General features: G+C 38.5%; 1 protein-coding gene across 1 annotated transcript in view; it reads left to right on the top strand.

Moving 5' to 3' along the window:
• The window catches only part of LOC126475073 (BAI1-associated protein 3), a 715757-nt gene that overhangs the window by 550526 nt on the left and 144368 nt on the right, over positions 1 to 20863 (top strand). The window contains exons 16-18 of the mRNA XM_050102632.1: positions 10637 to 10745; positions 10840 to 10947; positions 11232 to 11306. Of these exons, the coding sequence (XP_049958589.1) occupies positions 10637 to 10745; positions 10840 to 10947; positions 11232 to 11306 (292 nt within the window). The remainder of the gene's footprint in view (positions 1 to 10636; positions 10746 to 10839; positions 10948 to 11231; positions 11307 to 20863) is intronic.

Raw genomic sequence — 20863 nt, 5'->3', positions numbered from 1 at the left:
GATACACAAGCTAAGCTGCAACCACTGTACTGCATTCTATGTGGGCGTGACAACCAACAAGCCATCTGTCTGCAAGAATGGTCACTGATAAACTGTGACAAAAAGACAACTGGACCACCCTGTTGTTGAGCACGCCACCCAACACAATGTTTTTCTGTCAATGACTGCTTCACAATCTGTGCCATCTGTATTGTTCCCACCAACACCAACTTTTCTGAATTGTGCAGGTGGGAACTCACCCTGCAAATATATTCTATGTTCCTGTTGCCCTCCTGCCCTCAACCTTCATTAGCCATTGTCCTGACCTATCTAAGCCCTGCCCTCTTCCATTCCAACACTACACAACCCTCTGTTCCACCAGCACAACCAGTCTTTTTACTTCTCTTTTTCCGATACACCCCCTCTCCCCTGCTCTCCATCTAAGCTCCCACCTACCCTACCCTCTCTCCATCCTTCCCTGCACCCTCCTGCAGCAGCACTTTACTTGGCCTTCCTTCCCACCTCTTTCTGCTCCTACATCTTTCTCTTCTTTCTTCTCTATTGTTATTGAAACAAGAACAAATGGTAAGATTTCAAAAATTATGGAAACGTAACCACTTTTTTAAAGAAGAGGTGATGAACATAATGACAGAATTGTTGTGTCATGCTCAGTGAGCCATTTATTAACATCAATTTTAAGGCCCAATATAAATAGGGAAGTATCAGTCTTACAATGGAACAGTATATCCCTTAAAGAGAAGTCTCGTTTACTTTGCTTATGTTATGTTATGTTAACCGGGGACCTAGAAATGGTGGAGAGGCTCCGTCCCTGCCGCAGCTGCAGTGGTCCACAACTCCACAATGACTACCACAGTCCACTTCACCCCTCCGCCGCCCCAGACCGAACACAGGGTTATTGTGAGGTTCGGCCCCCAGAGTAATGGTGGTGTGTGCTTATGTGGAGAACTTGTTTGCACAGCAATCGCTGACAGTGTAGTGGAGGCGGAATAAGGGGAACCAGCCCACTTTTGCTGAGGCAGATGGAAAACTGCCTAAAAACCATCCACAGACTGGCCGGCTCACCAGACCTCGACACAGATCCGTCAGGCAGATTCGTGCTGGGGACCAGTGCTCCTTCCCGCCCAGAAAGCCGTGTGGACCTTACTTTGCTTGCTTTCACTCTACTATCTTGTATGTTGTTTTATTTTTCAGGTAATTGTGTGCACCCACCAAGAATATTTTTAGCCCAGAAAAGAGCAGTCAGACTGATCTATGGTGTCAGCTCATGAACTTTAATAGGCCATTGCTCAGGTGTCACAGAATTCTAACTCTGCTATGCCTGTACATACATTCCATCATGGGATTTGTTTGTGACAAAATTTACTGATTCAGAAGAAACTGCAACATTCATTCAGTGAACACTAAATAGAAAAAAGTATGCACTTGGATAACACTTTGTTTAGCATTGTACAGAAAGGTGCAGACTGTTTGGTAGGATTCATTTTTCAATAGGCTTTCAGGAGAACTAAAGAAACTTAATGATAAACCTGAAGTTGAAAGGTTGCCTTGTGGCACATTGTTGTTCTATATAGGAGTTCCTCAAAGTAGTTGGGAACTTTCATCTGTAATATGTTATTTATTACAATAATGGAAATTCCTGGATGGGTCAATACATGAAATAATGTAAAAGCTACCACTCAGATGTAACAGATAGATGCATGGAGCACAGTAACACAAAATATGAAACAGCATTGTGTGAATGCTGTTTTCTGTTACACGTTATTGTGCTCCTAGCATCAATCCACTACAGGTGAGAGGTTGCCTTTCCCATATTTTACGTATTTTATTTATTTGCATTCTCTCTTGCAGTTTTTTTTATGTTTTAATAAGTCTGCAATTTTATTGGTTATAAAGTTTCTAGCCAACTGTTCTGTTAGGTACCGGTATGTACTGAATCATTCCATGACTAAGTAGCCTTGGCTTGCATGGTAGATAAATAAAGTAGATATTCACCAAACTTTGAAGTAAAGTAAGTGATAGCATAGTGAAAGGGAGAAAACAGCAAATGTGTCTGCCATGTCCTAAACATACATGCTCCTGTTTCTGTCCTGTTAATGAAGTGTCTGTACTGCCTCTCCCTATTGGAGACACCTAGGAATATAGACATTTGCATCAGATCTGGAGGGATTCTTTTAAATGTTCAAGTTCCAGCTGCAACACTATATTCTTCCCCTTTACAATAAGCAGATAGAGCTGGAAATATTCAAGTTTGCTGTTACAAAGAGTAAAAGAATGGCTGGTGGCCAGCAATTTTCTGTGTTTGTTTGCCATCAACAAGTACTTTGGGAATGTTAGTGTTTCAGTGTTGTGTTGGAGATAGTGTTGGTGTTGCCATGTTGGGATGTTACCTAATAGGATGAAAACACCGCACATAGTGGCCACCAATAATCGGTGTCATTTTGATATTCTATCTTGGAGTGGGTTGAGCAGCTACATCACCCTGAAGCGGTAGCAAAACTCAGTTCAGAGGTGGTGGGCTTCATGGTATCCTTGATGGATGGTGGAAGCACATTTATTCCTGGTTGCACTATGGACTGACTTCTACCTCAGTGCTAGAATAAAAGTAGTCTATTTTTCAAAGAATTATATAACCTAATATTGTGACCAGCTGATCATGCCCAGTCAGGTACTCGCTTCAGGAAATGGACTTGGTGCAACCTGGTTGTATCTGCAGTGTCTGGTGCATCAGGTGGAGGAATGTTCAAAGTTACCTTCTTTCCATGGAGCACCTCAGACATGTTGCATACATTAGCTTGTGTGGAAGAGTGTTAATTCAACTTCTGTTATTTGTTTTCTCTTCTAGCATTTTCTGTTTTGATGTCTGTGCAGACAGCTTGCACTGTATCTGGTGAGGGTATACACAGACACCATCAATGTGGTGTATACCAGGGATGGCCAAAAACTCTGCATGCATGTGTAGCTCTCACATGCATGTGGAGCTCTCTTGTCTGACTTCACACCTTCCTCATTACCTAATCACATTGGCTGAGTAGAAAGACGGGGAAACTGTGAATGTGCCACATTAGATGACAGTTGCAATCACAGAAGGAACATTAAATGGATTGCATGCAGTGTGGCTGCATATTACACTGTATCAGGAAACTCGATTGACTTATCCAAAAGAATCAAGAATGAAATAAACATGCTGGCATTGTCAGTTAACTACCTGCTGATATCTGCTACCATGGCAGCTATGTAGGAAGGGATTTCTTGTCATGAAAGACTAATTTCAAGAAAGTTCTATACATTCAATGTTGTATCGGATTCCACTACCTCAATAACTCATACTCGCCATCACTGGAAGATTTATTTGACCTGGCAATTTTGAGTGCTATTTTTTAGTCTGATTTTCAAGGTGCACTGCTACAGTTGGTTGCTATCTAAACATAAGGAACTATGGAATGGATGAATACAATGGTTTTTTTACAAATATAAAGGGTGATCAAGAAGAGTTTCAATTTGAGGGCATTGCTGCAGTGTATATGCAATGTAGCATCACTCTGATGTGAGTGTACAATCACCAACATGTACACAAGGGATTAGTGTGGCATTCATGTCTACTCCAACATGCATTCAATAAATGTGGAGATATAAACTATGATGACATTATAACCATATGAGTCCCAATTGGGCCAATGTGCTGTTATACTTTTCTTGGCTGCTGAAGGGCAAACACCAGCGGACATCTATCATAGAATGAAGAATTTGTGTGGAGTGGCATGTCTGTATAAAATCACTGTTGTGGAGTCATCTGTGAAAAATTTTACAAGGGGTGCTGCTCATTAATGATAATGCATGTCCCCAAATTGCTAATGTTGTAATGCGGAAGTTATGCCAACTCAAATCAGAGACACTTGAGCACCATGCTATAGTCCTCTTCTCTCCCCATGCAGTTAGCATGCCTTCAGCAGGCATAGAATTGGTCTATGATTCCTGTCAGATGAGAATGGAATTGCTCATGCAACAGGACACGGTGATTTACCAAAGGCGTATCTTCAACCTAGGGCACTGGTGGGGTGATTGCCTCAATTCTCACAGCAAATTTACCTGATTAGCATAGCATTTCTGGACTGTACAGCCTCCAAACAGAAACTTTTTGATCACCCCTCATAAATACGTACGAATATAAACAGCACAAAACAGTGATTTGCATGGGGTACTCACATTGGAATCAGCTCAGTGCGAAGCTCTGCATCTTTTTAGATTGGTCAACTTGTTTGCTCTTGAAGCATTTCTAATATCCTCTCACAGTCTGATTAATGCTTAAACTGAATTTAATAGTTGTCTGGCTAACGAACACAACAAGTTTTACATTGGCAAACTCTGAGAGAACTTAGAACGTCAAACCCTAATTGACAATGTACTGTTGGAGATAAAGCACTGTTTCAATAAGCAGCAGGTTGCAGTTATACATGCCCTTCTGTTGATACTGACCTACCTGCCAGTACTGTGTCCTTTAAACCAACTGCACTTCCTCGACGTGTTTAACTTACCTGACCTTCCCTGTAGTGCATTTATCAGTACTCTGCATCCCAGTCACCAAGCGGCAGCAAGAGGAAACAGATATGAAAGTTGTGGAAGTGTGTGATCTTTCAGAGTTAATGCCTCTTTCTTACAGCAGAAGGATTGAAGAGAAAGGTAGAGGGTGAAGGAAAAGTACTGGCAAGGTTTAGGAAATAGGGAGAGTTACAGAAAAGTTGCTCAGGTTCCAAGGTCAGGGGAGACTTACCAAACAGGATGAGAAGGAAAGACTGATTGCTAGGAAGCTTGTCTGTTGCAGTTCCAAACAATCATTCTTTCCTTATCCTGTTTGGTATGTCTTTCCTGACCAAGTGTTTTCAATGACTTTTCTGCAACTGTCCCCATTTTCTAAACCCTGCCAGTCCTTGCCCTTCATCCCTCTTCCTTTCTCTTCAACCATTCCGCCAGAAGAAAGAGCCACTGGATCCAAAACCTTACACATTTCCATAACTTTGTGTTTCCTCCTAAGGCTGCTTGATGAGTAAAATGAATTGTAAGTTATTCCTGAAGAATTAACTATGATTTCTGCAAGATGGATATATCATTTGTTGAATTCTGACCAAAATCAAATTCAAAATTAATTTTCTGGTTAATTTTTTGGATTATTTTAAAAGAATTTATTTGATCTTATGTGCAATTTGTTACTGTAGATGTCACATAGGTCCATCACATCATGTCAGGCATGCAACAGTAGTCAAACAGTGGGTGGCTGCTAGTGGTATTGTTGCAGAAAAGGCAAAACAATTTCATCTGATGCAAAGGCTATGGCCAGTATCTCCTAGGATGGAAAAGGGTTTCTTTATATTGACTGCCTTTGTAAAATGTGAAACAATAACATCAATGCTATTCAGTGCTCTGAATCAATTTGTATTGAACAAATACACCAGAGTAAGTCTGAAATCAAAAAGGAAAGAAAAACTGTCTTTTATCGTTACACACAAAGTTGTTTTGGTTGTGAGAAAATGAGGGTTGTGGAGTGTGAACTGTTGGAACATAAACACTGTTCACATGATTTTAGATCATCTGACTTCTGCTTATTACCACAGCTAAAGGAATTTATGGTTGAAATATTTTTATGTTGAATGAAGAGATAATGGAAGTGGTAGATTAGGATCTGGAAGAGCCAGCCGGAGTGGCCGAGTGGTCCTAGGCACTTCAGTCTGGAACCGCGTGACCGCTATGGTCACAGGTTCGAATCCTGCCTCGGGCGTGGATGTGTGTGACATCCTTAGGTTAGTTAGGTTTAAGTAATTCTAAGTTCTAGGGGACTGATGACCTCAGATGTTAAGTCCCATAGTGCTCAGAGCTATTTGAACCATTTAGGATCTGGAAGACCTAACAGAATTGTACTTTGACGATGAAATTTATTCGCTGGAAGAAGTTGTACAAAGTGCACTGAGCTAAAAGTGAACTACCTCAAAACATAAATTCATTCTGAGAAAAAAAATTCACTGCAAGGTTGAGAAATGCTCTCCCCCTCCAGTATATAACATAATCCAAAGAAACTTAATACACATAATACTCAAAGAAGCAAACATTTGTGCAAAATATTGTTACAGAATGTGGAGTGCAGAGTAACATCTACAAAATTTCTGGGAATTCATGTTGATGAAAACTTAAATCTTAATGACCATCTATAAAATTGCACAGAAACTCCATACAGCCTGTTTTTCTCTAAGAATTATATCAAACATTTGTTGTCAAAAGGTGCCAGGATGGCATACTTCAGCTATTTCCACTCTCTTGCAACGTATGGAATAACATTTTGCGGTGTCACCAGTTGCACACTAAATTAAATTTTCTCTTTACAGAAGGGGGCTATATAAATAATAATACACAGTCCTCCACAGACACACTAAGAACACCTATTCAGAAAGCTTAAAATGTGAGGGGACTTCAAAAAGTAAGTTAAATATTATTATGGCATGCCTGATAACTTTTATTGAATGCTGCACTACACTTCAGAATGACACAGATATATGACATTACTTTCCAACATCATCACCAGGCCTCTGTAAACAATGATCAGAATACACTGTCAAATGTTCAGTTTTTCAATGATAGAAATCCACTTCTTGGTCATGGAGACATTAGAGCACAGTTGTGCGTGTTTCCTCAATATCAGAAAGTCTGTAGTTACTGTGGATCAGTTCCTCAACTGCCTAGATATTGATGTCTGCAGTCAATACTGATGGCCTTCCTTCCCGGTCAGCATAGCCCATGTCTCTGTGGCCTTAGTTAATTTGTTGACACTGTTTCTCTGTGGCTGGACATGATACTGCATTTGGTTCACATATTGCCAGAATTGCATTGTGAATCTGTGTGCAGTTTAGAGGTTTTGCCCACAAGACTTGCAATGTCCTGTGTAATTCATCTTTGCAATATATTTCCAGTCATCATGTCATTTCATCCCAACATCTGCATCTGTTAACCTTTCCACAGCAAAATTTTGTCTGCAGGAAGCCCAGAATTGTACTCTCTTCTGACAATACGCCACTCTTGTTGCGCAATTGTCTTAGCATGGAGTAAGGTTTGTAACTTGAATTCCATTCATACTGTTGTTGTGGTCTTCAGTCCTGAGACTGGTTTGATGCAGCTCTCCATGCTACTCTATCCTGTGCAAGCTTTTTCATCTCCCAGTACCTACTGCAACCTTCATCCTTCTGAATCTGCTTAGTGTATTCATCTCTTGGTCTCCCCCTACGATTTTTACCCTCCACGCTGCCCTCCAATACTAAATTGGTGATCCCTTGATGCCTCAGAACATGTCCTACCAACCGGTCCCTTCTTCTGGTCAAGTTGTGCCACAAACTTCTCTTCTCCCCAATCCTATTCAATACTTCCTCATTAGTTATGTGATCTACCCATCTAATCTTCAGCATTCTTCTGTAGCACCACATTTCGAAAGCTTCTATTCTCTTCTTGTCCAAACTATTTATCATCCATGTTTCACTTCCATACATGGCTACACTCCATACGAATACTTTCAGAAATGACTTCCTGACACTTAAATCAATACTGGATGTTAACAAATTTCTCTTCTTCAGAAACGCTTTCCTCGCCATTGCCAGCCTACATTTTATATCCTCTCTACTTCAACCATCATCAGTTATTTTGCTCCCCAAATAGCAAAACTCCTTTACTACTTTAAGTGCCTCATTTCCTAATCTAATTCCCTCAGCATCACCCGACTTAATTAGACTACATTCCATTATCCTTGTTTTGCTTTTGTTGATGTTCACCTTATATCCTCCTTTCAAGACACTGTCCATTCCATTCAACTGCTCTTCCAAGTCCTTTGCTGTCTCTGACAGAATTACAATGTCATCGGCGAACCTCAAAGTTTTTATTTCTTCTCCATGAATTTTAATACCTACTCCGAATTTTTCTTTTGTTTCCTTTACTGCTTGCTCAATATACAGATTGAACAACATCGGGGAGAGGCTACAACCCTGTCTTACTCCCTTCCCAACCACTGCTTCCCTTTCATGTCCCTCGACTCTTATAACTGCCATCTGGTTTCTGTACAAATTGTAAATAGCCTTTCGCTCCCTGTATTTTACCCCTGCCACCTTTAGAATTTGAAAGAGAGTATTCCAGTCAACATTGTCAAAAGCTTTCTCTAAGTCTACAAATGCTAGAAACGTAGGTTTGCCTTTCCTTAATCTTTCTTCCAAGATAAGTCGTAAGGTCAGTATTGCCTCACGTGTTCCAGTGTTTCTACGGAATCCAAACTGATCTTCCCCGAGGTTGGCTTCTACTAGTTTTTCCATTCGTCTGTAAAGAATTCGTGTTAGTATTTTGCAGCTGTGACATACTAACTGTGACATACTAACAATACTCTTTCTATGTATATACAGATATCAGGGCTAACCTTTAAGATTTTCAGACATATTTTGAGTTTCATAACTACTTCATGTGAAATAGCACAAAAGCTAATACAAAGCAAATGAAAAGAACTAACACACAAAGGCAAATGAACCACATTTGTAGATTGGAGTTTACATCAGAATGTTAGAAAATGAAAATAAATTTTAAGCAGAATTTAAAAAATCTACTGAAACAATATTTTTACTCTGTAAGCAACTATGTTGGCCAATAACATTTTGCTGGTATGTTCATTTTGAGCAAAAACTGAAAATACCCTCTTTTACCCATTGATATATTCATTATGTATAACATATCCAACTTTCACTGAATCAGTGTGTTTAAAATGATTTGCTGTTTGGGGAGAACAAGACTGTAGGCCTATGGAAAAGAGCCTATGAATTTATAATAACAGAAGCACGTATGCATATAAATTTGTATTACTATATAAGGTTCACTTTGTATTATCTTGTGTGTGTGTGTGTGTGTGTGTGTGTGTGTGTGTGTGTGTGTGTGTGTGTGAGTTGTTTTATTTATATATTTGTATCTGCCATTTTCCATGTAATTAGTTCAGATAAAATTTACATTTACATTTGCACAACAACCATACAATATTTATTGTCTACAGATGGACAGAGACATATACAGTATTTAAAAAATAAAAATAAATGTTTTCTAACATCTGGTTGTTAATTTAAGTCTGATAAATTACAGTTCGTTAGAGTTGCAAAAGGCAAGACCACTTACAGATGTAGTGATATTCATTTATATCAGCTGTCTGAATTACATAAGGAGTACACAATTATCTGTAAAACTTGTCAAGCCAGAAAAGACATAAGGTGATTGAGAAGTGGAAGAGATGAACAATTTAACTAAATCAATGACAAGATGGCTTAGAGACTATATTAGACTATATACAGGATGACACAGAAGAACTTTCTCATCTTTGATACTGTGAAAAACATCTCTTCTATCGCAAGCTCTTTGCTTTCCATATTTTGGGAGGAGCTGGTGAGGAGTAGTAAAAGAAAAATGTGCAACAATATTAGGAAAATGAGAGTTTGCTACTCACTGTAAAGATGACCCATTGAATTGCAGATAGGCACAAAAAAAAGACTGTTATACATTATACCTTTTCGGTTAGTGCTTCTTCAGTCAAGAAAACACATACATTCACACAAGCAAGTACACTTCATGCACAATGACTCTACTGTCAGCAGCTCTGACCAAAAAATGTAAAGAAAATGTCCAGTAAACAAGACCTCTAGAATGCAGACCTTAAGAGCTGTGAGCAGTTCAAAGATGAACAAGTGCTCACAGCTTCTAAGGTGTGCATTTTAGAGCCCATGTTTACTGGACATTTTTTCTCATTTGGGCCTGTACTACCATCTCTCAAAATATGGAAAGCAAAGCACTTTCAGTAGAAGAGATGTGTCTCACAAAAGCAAAGATTAACAAGTACTCACTGACCTTAAGGTATACATTTTAAAGCCGTGTTTCTTTTTTTGGTCCATACCACCACCTCTGAAAATATGGAAAGCAAAGAGCTTCAGTAGAAGACATGTGCTTCACAGTAGTAAAGATGAACTAGTACCTACCACCCTTAAGATACATGTTTTATAGTCTATGTTTACTAGATATTTTTTCTTATTTTGTTCCGTACTACTACCTTGGAAAGTCTGTCATTTTGGAGTTCTGGTTCACCATGTATATTGTTCATTACATTGATTCATACTTGGAATATCTGTGGAACTGCTGATTATGTTTGTGCCAGGCAGTCAATGAACTGTTGCATTATGCTCACTGTGTTCTACAACATGCCTTTTAGCATCACAACTGGCAGTTAGACATTTTCGAGTGACGACATAGGCACATTTCTGCTACTTTGTGAGAATTACTTTTGAAGACTTGGTGAGTTTTGGGTCACCTGAAGATATTCATTTATAACAAAATCAGTTGTGGTGTAATAAACCTACTCTAATGTAATTGGATAGATAAAAAATCTACCTACCAAGCAGCAGCAGGAGTACACACATATATTAAATAGTTTTTATGTATACATGTGTCCTCGTGCAGCTGCTTGGTGAGTAGGTTTTTTATCTATCCAATTACATTATACTGTCAAAAATTGATTACTTTTGTTGTAATAAACATATTCTAGCTACATTTTAATGTTTTTAATTAAATTTTGTGTTGTATTTGTTTGCAGTTTTCGAGACCATCTCTCGCCTGTTGATCAAAAATCTCTGTCTATAAATTGTTACTATGAGTGGTTTGAACCAGCACTTGACAGATGGTTGGATGTATCAAAGTTCAAGGTAAATTTGACTGAAATTCAAAATGACTGATACTTCAATGTTTGCATATAAATTGTGTAGCCAACTAAGCTTCACATGCATTTTTGTTGTATAGGCAATGCATCGTATCCACAAGGCAGCTGAACTGAATAAAGTTTGCACTGGTGATTTCATTGTTAAACATAGTACCTCAGCTGTGGATGCAACTGCGTGTTTCTACCAGGTTAGTGAGCGTCACATTAAAATAAAAATCTGGATGAAATAAGTAATATTCTATAGGTTCAGCTTGTATAAGAAAGAAATAGATTCACTTGTGACACATTATTATAATAGTCTTAATGAATAGTTTTTGTTGTTCCTTCATTGTCGAAGGATCAATATCAGTTACATTTCTTGTATATGTAGAAATGGTTCTTTGTAAGTCTTCGTTCAAAGAGTTAAAAATTTATAAATATGAATATTTCACAAAATTGTGGCTTGTGTGTCTTCTGTTATTAATTTTTACAGATAAAAGAGTTCTGGAGGCAGTTAGCTTGGCCTGACTTAGTGGGATCATACAACTACATAATGAAGATCATTGATGTAAGTATTTCTGAATTCAGTAACCAGTATACAAAAGTAAAAATTAACGTTAACTGTAAGTGAACCAGGCTGTACTGATGGAATGATAAGATAGATCCCTACAGAGGGTAAAAAAAAAAAGAAGGTATGTAGCATGGGTTGCTGAAGTGTGCAACACCAGGGCCCCACACTCACACTCATTCTTGCCCTTCTCAGTTTGTCAGTGCACTTGCACAAGGTTACTGGCTTACTGGCACTGAGTTTTGTCTTGTTGTAGTGCTTATAGTAGGTACATGGTTGTACTGAGGTGATAGGAAGAGAGGTGAAGGGTGCATGGAAAGAGATGCCACATAAGCTGACTAAAAAAAGAAACAAGTGAGAAAGAAGGTTGAAGAATTAACGATGAGAGGTACTTGAGTTCTCTTTTCCCTTGTGTTCCAGTCTTTTGTCTATTTATTTTTTATTTATTTATTTATTTATTCATCCGTGGAACAATAAATATTGTATGGATGTTGTCAGATTACAACACATTAGCACACATTTACATTTACAATTAAACAGGTTTCTCATATTTTGTGTAGTTTTTATAACTAGTCATACACATATTTATAATTACATAATATTTTGGTGATAATGTCATATGTTGCTAATAATCTACATCTATGTTAAATATTCTTTTACAGTATAACAACTTTTACTTAATAAAAAGGTTTTAAGCTTTTGTCTGAAAGTGAGGGGCTCATTTATTTCTTTAATTTCTTGTGGTAATTTGTTGTACAGTTTTATCCCATTGTAAAATAAACTTTTTTGCATCTTTGCCTTGTTCTTTCTATCTAGATGGAGGTGGTGACAAGCTCTTGTTTCATGGTCATGTATTAGGCTGTTTGTGTTGTACATGTTGAGATTTTTCTTAATGAACATTATGTTCTGAAAGATATACTCACAAGAAACAGTTAGAATTCCTAGCTTTCTAAATAATTCTAGACAGTGGGCCCTGTTGTTGCTATTTGTTATTATCCTTATGGCTCTTTTTTGTACTTTGAACACAGTTTGTATGTTACTGGCACTTGTTCCCCAAAACATGATCCCATAGCTGAGGACTGAGTGTAGATATCCGTAATATGTTATTTTAAGACAGGTATTATTGCATACCGGTGCAAGGATTCTAAGAGTATAGTGTGCTGTGGATAATTTCTTTGCCAAAATGTTGACATGATTTGTCCATTTCAGTTGGCTGTCTACATTCATCCCTAAGAATTTGGTACTTGTTACACATTCTAATTCATTATTATTAACTTTTATTCTAGTGGCATTGTGTTTTTTGTTCAATTGGAAGTTAATATAGTTAGTTTTCTTTACATTTAGGGTTACTTTATTTTTTAATGACCAGTTGTGGACATCATTGAGAGCCTCGTTTGCTCTTTCTGACAGTTGTGTTGGATTTTCACCTGTTATTACTATGTTGCTGTCTTCAGCAAAAAGTATTTTTTCGCCATATCTGATACTTTGTGGGAAGTCGTTAATGTATATAAGAAACAATATTGGGCCTAATACACTTCCCTGTGGGACGCCTATATTCACATTTTCTGGGTCAGACAGGTGTTTTATAAGGGAATTGTTTGAAACTTGTGATATCTCAACTCGTTGAACTCTGTTTTCCAAGTATGATTTGAACCACTTCTTTGTCACACCTCTTATTCTTATTTGCTCTAATTTATGAAGTAAGATTTTGTGGTCAACTGTATCAAAGGCCTTGGACAAGTCTAAAAAGATACCACTTACATTTTCACCTTTGTCCAGTGCTTCTAAAATTACTTTAGTGAACTGTGCTATAGCAGATTGTGTGCCTTTTCCGGGCCTAAAACCAAATTGGTCATTGGAAAGAAGATTATATTTATTCAGGTAATTTAGCAGTCTCTTTTTGACTAGTATTTCTATTATTTTAGAAATGATAGACAGTATAGAGATCGGCCTGTAGTTCTCTACATTTTCCACACCTCCGTTTTTAAGGATAGGTATAACTTTTGCTTGTTTTAGGTACTCCGGAAAGTATCCAGATTCGAAAGATTCATTAATTATGTCTGTTAATGGGCTCTTTATGGAGTCTATACAATCTTTAATTACGCAGACTGGGATTTCATCAAGTCCTACTGAAGTTTCATTTTTTAGTTGGTGTACTACTAGTGCCAGTTCCCTTTCTGTAGTTGGCAAGAGCACCATTGAGTTTGTTGGCTGGTTCTGAGTAGGTAAATCATACGTATCTGGAAGTTTCTGCTGTAATTTTTTTGCAATACTACTGAAATATGAGTTTACAAAATCAGCTAATTTTTTAGGGTTACCTACTGGTACATCTTTGTTTTTAATATGTGAATTGAGGTCCTTTTTAGCAGAGTTAGATGTTTCCTGTTTGACGATGTTCCGGACTGCTTTGCTCTTGTTTTCAGCTTCAAGTAATATTTTGTTGTTTGAAAGTTTTTTTGCGGCTAGCAACACCTTTCTGTAAATTTTCCTGTACTTTTTGTAGGATTGCAGAACTTCTGGGTTAGATTGATTATTTTTTATGGAGTTGATATATCTAAGAGTTTCTGAGGATTTTTTGATACCTGTAGTCACCCACTGATTTCTCTTTGTAGTTTTAATTTGATAAAGAGTTTTGGGAAACATCTCTTCAAATCTGAGTTTAAAAATTGACATGAACGTGATAAATTTCTGATTTGCGAACCTTTTCCTCTATCCAAAACTGTAAATACATCCTTTTGCCACAGTGTCATTTTGTCCAAGTAGCAACATAAAAATAATCTGGAATTCTGGCACAGTTTTATAACCTGTCATAATCCTTGCATTTGTAGTTTCTTCAACTACTTTCACATGTAATTCTTCAAGCTTCCCTGGAAATATGTTGACATGTTGAATAATTGGATCTTCTGCTGGATATTTGCATTGTTCTCACACGATGTTTCAACAACCTGACTCAGTGTCTTCTTCAGGTGCTCCCTGAGACTATCAAAATATCATGCGAGAATGACACAATCAACCACATGATATTTTGACCGTGTGACTCACTATCTTCTTCAGGTGCTCCCTAAGACTGTCTCAGGAGCAGCACCTGAAGAAGGCAGTGAGTCATGATGTTGGAATGTCATGCAAGAACGACATGGACAGCCAGCAGAAGACCTATTTGCACTGCTTGGCATTTCATTTCATTGCTATGATTACAAAACATAACTCAGTTAGTACTTCTGATTTAATCTGACAAGAATTGACTACCTCCATCTGCTCTTTATAATATTTTTCAGCTTCCTTTCTTCTGTGTATCATATCAATACTAAAATTTCCTAATTTTAATTTAAAATTTTCTTTCACATTTCGTAATTTACTTCCCAAGCAAACTTTTGCTGATTATTTGTTATCATTCAGCACCACTCAGACCTGACTGTAAGTTATTGAAGTCCAATTTTACATTTAAACTACTAATCTCAGAACAATTTGTGTCTATTTTTTCACTTGAGATTCTTATGTCACTTTTAAGGTCCCTACAATTTTTGTTCAGTTTGAATTCAATGTCGAATTTACTCTACTGATGTTACTTTTAATGTCTTTAGTCATTTCAGATCTTCATCAACATATTCATACAATGCTCAAGTATTAATTAACATTACCTTCATAATACAATATAAGAAAATATAATCATTCAAATTCTAAAGCAAGCAGGTGCAGACAGGTCTGAAAATTACCAGACTATCAGTTTAATAATTCACGGGTGCAGAATACTAACATGAATCCTTCACAGAAGAATGGAAAAACTGTTAGAGGCTGACCTCGAGGAAGATCAGTTTGGATTCCAGAGAAATGTAGGAACATGTGAAGCAACACTGATCCGACAACTTCTCATAGATGATAGGTTAAGGCAAGGCAAACTTACATTTATAGCATTTTTACACTTTGAGGAAGTTTATGATAATGTTGACTGGAATACTCTCTTTCAAATTCTAAAGGTGACAGGGGTAAAATACAGGGTGCAAAAGACTGTTTACAATTTGTACAGAAACCAGATTACAGGTATAAGAGTTGAGGGGAATGAAAGGGAAGCAGCAGTTGAGAAGGGAGTGAGACTGGGTTGTAGCCTATCCCCGATGTTATTCAATCTGTGTATTGAGCAAGCAGTAAAGGAAACAATCAAAAATTTGGAGGAGGATTAAAGTCCTTGGAGAAGAAATAAAAACTTTAAGGTTTGCTAATGTCATTGTAATTCTGTCAGAGACAGCAAAGGACTTGGAAGAACAGTTGAACGGAATGGAGAGTGCTGTGAAAGGAGGATGTAAGATGATCATCAAAAGAAGCAAAATGAGGGTAATGGAATGTAGTCATATTAAATCAGGTGATGCTGAGGAAACTAGATTAGGGTATGAGACACTTAAAGTAGTAGATGAGTTTTGCTATTTTGGAAGTAAAATCACTGAGGATGGTTGAAGTGGGGAGTATATAAATTAAATGTAGACCGGCAATGGCAAGAAAAGCTTTTTGAAGAAGAGAAATTTGTTAACATTGAGTATAGATTTAAGTGTCTGGAAGACTTTCTGAAAGTTTTTGTGTGGCGTATAGCCATGTATGGAAGTGAAACGTGGATGGTAAACAGTTTAGACAAGAAGAGAATAGAAGCTTTTGAAATGTGGTGCTACAGAAGAATGCTGAAGATTAGATGGATAAATCACATAACTAATGAGGAGGTGTTGAATAGAATTGGGGAGAAGAGAAATTTGTGATACAACCGGACTAGAAAAAGGGATCAGTTGGTAGGACAGATTCTGCAGCATCAAGGGATCACCAATTTAGTACTGGAGGGAAGCGGGGAGGGGGTAAAATTGTAGAGGGAGACCAAGAGATGAATACAGTAAGCAGAAGGATGTAGGTTGCAGTAGTTACTCAGAGAAGTAGAGGCTTGCACAGGATAGAGCAGCATGGAGAGCTGCAACAAACCAATCTTTGGACTGAGGAAAAAAACAACAACAACAACCACCACCACCACCAATTTCTTAACCTTTAACATTCAAGAGTTCAGTAAGCAATGCCCTAGCCATTTCGTCAGTTACCTAATTAGTATTTATTTCTACACCTAAAACTGAATCAAGGTCCAGTGTTATGCCACTCTCATTACACAAGGCACTCTTAAGTACCAAATCTTTTCCATCATTGCCTTATAATCCTTGCTCCCTAAAATCACAATATCCAACTTCTTTGTAACTCAGCTTGCCAATAGCTATAGAACACTTAACAAAATAAAGATGCTTTTATCTTAACTCTAGCTGTGTTGCTTGCTCCCGTAGATATGCTTTTCCCTCCTAACAGGCCAGTTTCTTCATGTCAGGACACAAAATTACAATAAGCAAAAGAGCAAATATGTTTAACTAGGTGCAGTATAACCAGAGAAAAGATAAAATTGTGGATACTACTGTGTGAAAATAATTTCTATTTATATGGGAATTGAAACTTCATGGCAGATTAAAACTGTGTGCTGGACTGAGACTCGAACTCGGGACCTTTGCCTTTCGCGGGCAAGTGCTTTACCAACTGAGCTACCCAAGCACGACTCACAGCCTGTCCTCACAGCTTTACTTCTGTCAATACCTCGCCTCCTACCTTCCAAACTTTAACTTTTTGGATATTAATATAAAATGTATAAAAAGACAATAACTGGATTCACAGGAGATAAATTCATTACTTTAGTTTACACTTGATTGGATGTCCTTAACCTCCAAGCAGTTGTTCCTATGTATAAAGTGCATTAAATACAAATAAAACTGTTTTGCACCATTCTGTTGTTGTTTCACAATGGCAACCCAATACCTATTCCTTTGTTATTGCTTCAACTGACAGTAATAAACTGTGTTCTCATACGTTCAAATGAGCACCAATAATATAAAATAAACAGCAATATAGGTAAAAAAGAAAAAAAAGTACAACCTATGCAAGAAATTACCTGGCATTATGATCTGGCAGCACAGTCTCACAGTTAGGCACTTGTGTATGAGATATAATGAGTAATCAAATAAGTGGTTGGCTGGGATGTGATGCAGCTGTGGTTTTAAATGCTTCAAGTGAGTCGTTGCTGTGTAGTAACACTTGTTTGTGGCAACAGAGTGATATAATGAAAGTTTATTTCATCATTATTTAATTAAAGAGTGCTTTAGTGCATATTGTGTTGGTTTATTTTATCATTGTTTAATTAAACTAAGGTTAAACTATGATTCTGCTCTTCCATGTTTACCTTGGTATCGTAAAGACAGCTATACTTTACATGTGTGGCTGCTCATGTCACAAAAATTGGCAGCATACTCACTCAAGGGTTAAATGAGTACAAATTATATTCCTATTTTATGATGTGAAAGTAGTGGCATGCACTTGAATCTACAAATGCCCACCAGGTTTCTGGAAACTCAAATTTTCAAACTGAAATATTTCATAAACTAATAAGTTATTCTAGGAAATTTATGCATTTTTGGAATCATAAAAATTAGGACAACACTACAATACCACTTATATTCTGAAAGGATTACATTCTAAGGTCCAAATGTTCAAGAAACTGACATTTTGGATATTGATAACTTGAATATAGACAATGTTTGAATTGCACAGTTTTCAGAAAAAATGATTTGTTCTTTAGAAAGATGGGAATAAGGGTCTTCAAGTAAGAGATATCAGTACTAAAACAAACAATTCTGAAGTACTGCTGTTTCAATGAATTGTAAATTTTGTATATTATTCTAGGTGCAAAGTTTCTACATGAACTATCTACACTACTGTATCAGCAGACTGTAAACTATACAAAGTTTTCATAAAAACAGCTTGGATAAGAATTTGTAGATTGTATATATTCACAGTAAGTGTGTTATTTGAGGAATAGAGGATACAACAGGGGAAAAAAATTATCTAACTTTAACTCCAACTTATGTTTCCTTTTTGGTACACTACTTGTTCTCCTGGTCCAGCATTTGGATTACGTATACATTTATTTTTCTGCAGTGTAGTTGTAGCTCCTACTCTGGTTGTCTCTATTTCAGTAGTTGTGCATTTGTGTTGAATTTCATATAAATGTAAATAATTCCTTGATATGAATTAATAGAGGGAAACATTCCACATGGGAAAAATATATCTAAAAACAAAGATGATGTGACTTACCAAACGAAAGCGCTGGCACGTTGATAGACACACAAACAAACACAAACATACACACAAAATTCAAGCTTTCGCAACAAACTGTTGCCTCATCAGGAAAGAGGGAAGGAGAGGGAAGGACGAAAGGATGTGGGTTTTAAGGGAGAGGGTAAGGAGTCATTCCAATCCTGGGAGCGGAAAGACTTACCTTAGGGGGAAAAAAGGACGGGTATACACTCACACACACACACACACACACACACACACATATCCATCCACACATATACAGACACAAGCAGACATATTTAAAGACAAAGAGTTTGGGCAGATATGTCAGTCGAGGTGGAAGTGCAGAGGCAAAGATGTTGTTGAATGACAGGTGAGATATGAGTGGCGGCAACTTGAAATTAGCGGAGATTGAGGCCTGGTGGATAACGGGAAGAGAGGATATATTGAAGAGCAAGTTCCCATCTCCGGAGTTCGGATAGGTTGGTGTTAGTGGGAAGTATCCAGATAACCCGGACGGTGTAACACTGTGCCAAGATGTGCTGGCCGTGCACCAAGGCATGTTTAGCCACAGAGTGATCCTCATTACCAACAAACACTGTCTGCCTGTGTCCATTCATGCGAATGGACAGTTTGTTGCTGGTCATTCCCACATAGAATGCGTCACAGTGTAGGCAGGTCAGTTGGTAAATCACGTGGGTGCTTTCACACGTGGCTCTGCCTTTGATCGTGTACACCTTCTGGGTTACAGGACTGGAGTAGGTGGTGGTGGGAGGGTGCATGGGACAGGTTTTACACCGGGAGCGGTTACAAGGGTAGGAGCCAGAGGGTAGGGAAGGTGGTTTGGGGATTTCATAGGGATGAACTAAGAGGTTACGAAGGTTAGGTAGATGGCAAAAAGACACTCTTGGTGGAGTGGGGAGGATTTCATGAAAGATGGATCTCATTTCAGGGCAGGATTTGAGGAAGTTGTATCCCTGCTGGAGAGCCACATTCAGAGTCTGATCCAGTCCCGGAAAGCATCCTGTCACAAGTGGGGCACTTTTGTGTTTCTTCTGTGGGAGGTTCTGGGTTTGAGAGGATGAGGAAGTGGCTCTGGTTATTTGCTTCTGTACCAGGTCGGGAGGGTAGTTGCGGGATGCGAAAGCTGTTGTCAGGTTGTTGGTGTAATGGTTCAGGGATTCCGGACTGGAGCAGATTCGTTTGCCACGAAGACCTGGGCTGTAGGGAAGGGACTGTTTGATGTGGAATGGGTGGCAGCTGTCATAATGGAGATACTGTTGCTTGTTGGTGGGTTTGATGTGGACGGACATGTGAAGCTGGCCATTGGACAGGTGGAGGTCAACATCAAGGAAAGTGGCATGGGATTTGGAGTAGGACCAGGTGAATCTGATGGAACCAAAGGAGTTGAGGTTGGAGAGGAAAATCTGGAGTTCTTCTTCACTGTGAGTCCAAATCATGAAGATGTCATCAATAAAACTGTACCAAACTTTCGTAACCTCTTAGTTCATCCCTATGAAATCCCCAAACCACCTTCCCTACCCTCTGACTCCTACCCTTGTAACCGCCCCCGGCGTAAAACCTGTCCCATGCACCCTCCCACCACCACCTACTCCAGTCCTGTAACCCGGAAGGTGTACACGATCAAAGGCAGAGCTACGTGTGAAAGCACCCACGTGATTTACCAACTGACCTGCCTACACTGTGACGCATTCTATGTGGGAATGACCAACAACAAACTGTCCATTCGCATGAATGGACACAGGCAGACAGTGTTTGTTGGTAATGAGGATCACCCTGTGGCTAAACATGCCTTGGTGCACGGCCAGCACATCTTGGCACAGTGTTACACCGTCTGGGTTATCTGGATACTTCCCACTAACACCAACCTATCCGAACTCTGGAGATGGGAACTTGCTCTTCAATATATCCTCTCTTCCCGTTATCCACCAGGCCTCAATCTCCGCTAATTTCAAGTTGCCGCCACTCATACCTCACCTGTCATTCAACAACATCTTTGCCTCTGCACTTCCACCTCGACTGACATATCTGCCCAAACTCTTTGTCTTTAAATATGTCTGCTTGTGTCTGTATATGTGTGGATGGATATGTGTGTGTGTGTGTGTGTGTGTGTGTGTGTGTGTGTGTGTGTGTGCGAGTGTATACCCGTCCTTTTTTCCCCCTAAGGTAAGTCTTTCCGCTCCCGGGATTGGAATGACTCCTTACCCTCTCCCTTAAAACCCATATCCTTTCATCCTTCCCTCTCCTTCCCTCTTTCCTGATGAGGCAACAGTTTGTTGCGAAAGCTTGAATTTTGTGTGTATGTTTGCGTTTGTTTGTGTGTCTATCAACGTGCCAGCGCTTTCGTTTGTTAAGTCACATCATCTTTGATTTTAGATGTAAATAATTCCTTGCTTATA

This window comes from Schistocerca serialis, chromosome 4 (assembly GCF_023864345.2).
Source record: "Schistocerca serialis cubense isolate TAMUIC-IGC-003099 chromosome 4, iqSchSeri2.2, whole genome shotgun sequence".
Lineage (NCBI taxonomy): Eukaryota > Metazoa > Arthropoda > Insecta > Orthoptera > Acrididae > Schistocerca > Schistocerca serialis.
The sequence above is the reverse complement of the archived record's forward strand: the minus strand, read 5'-3'. Positions and strand labels throughout refer to the sequence as shown.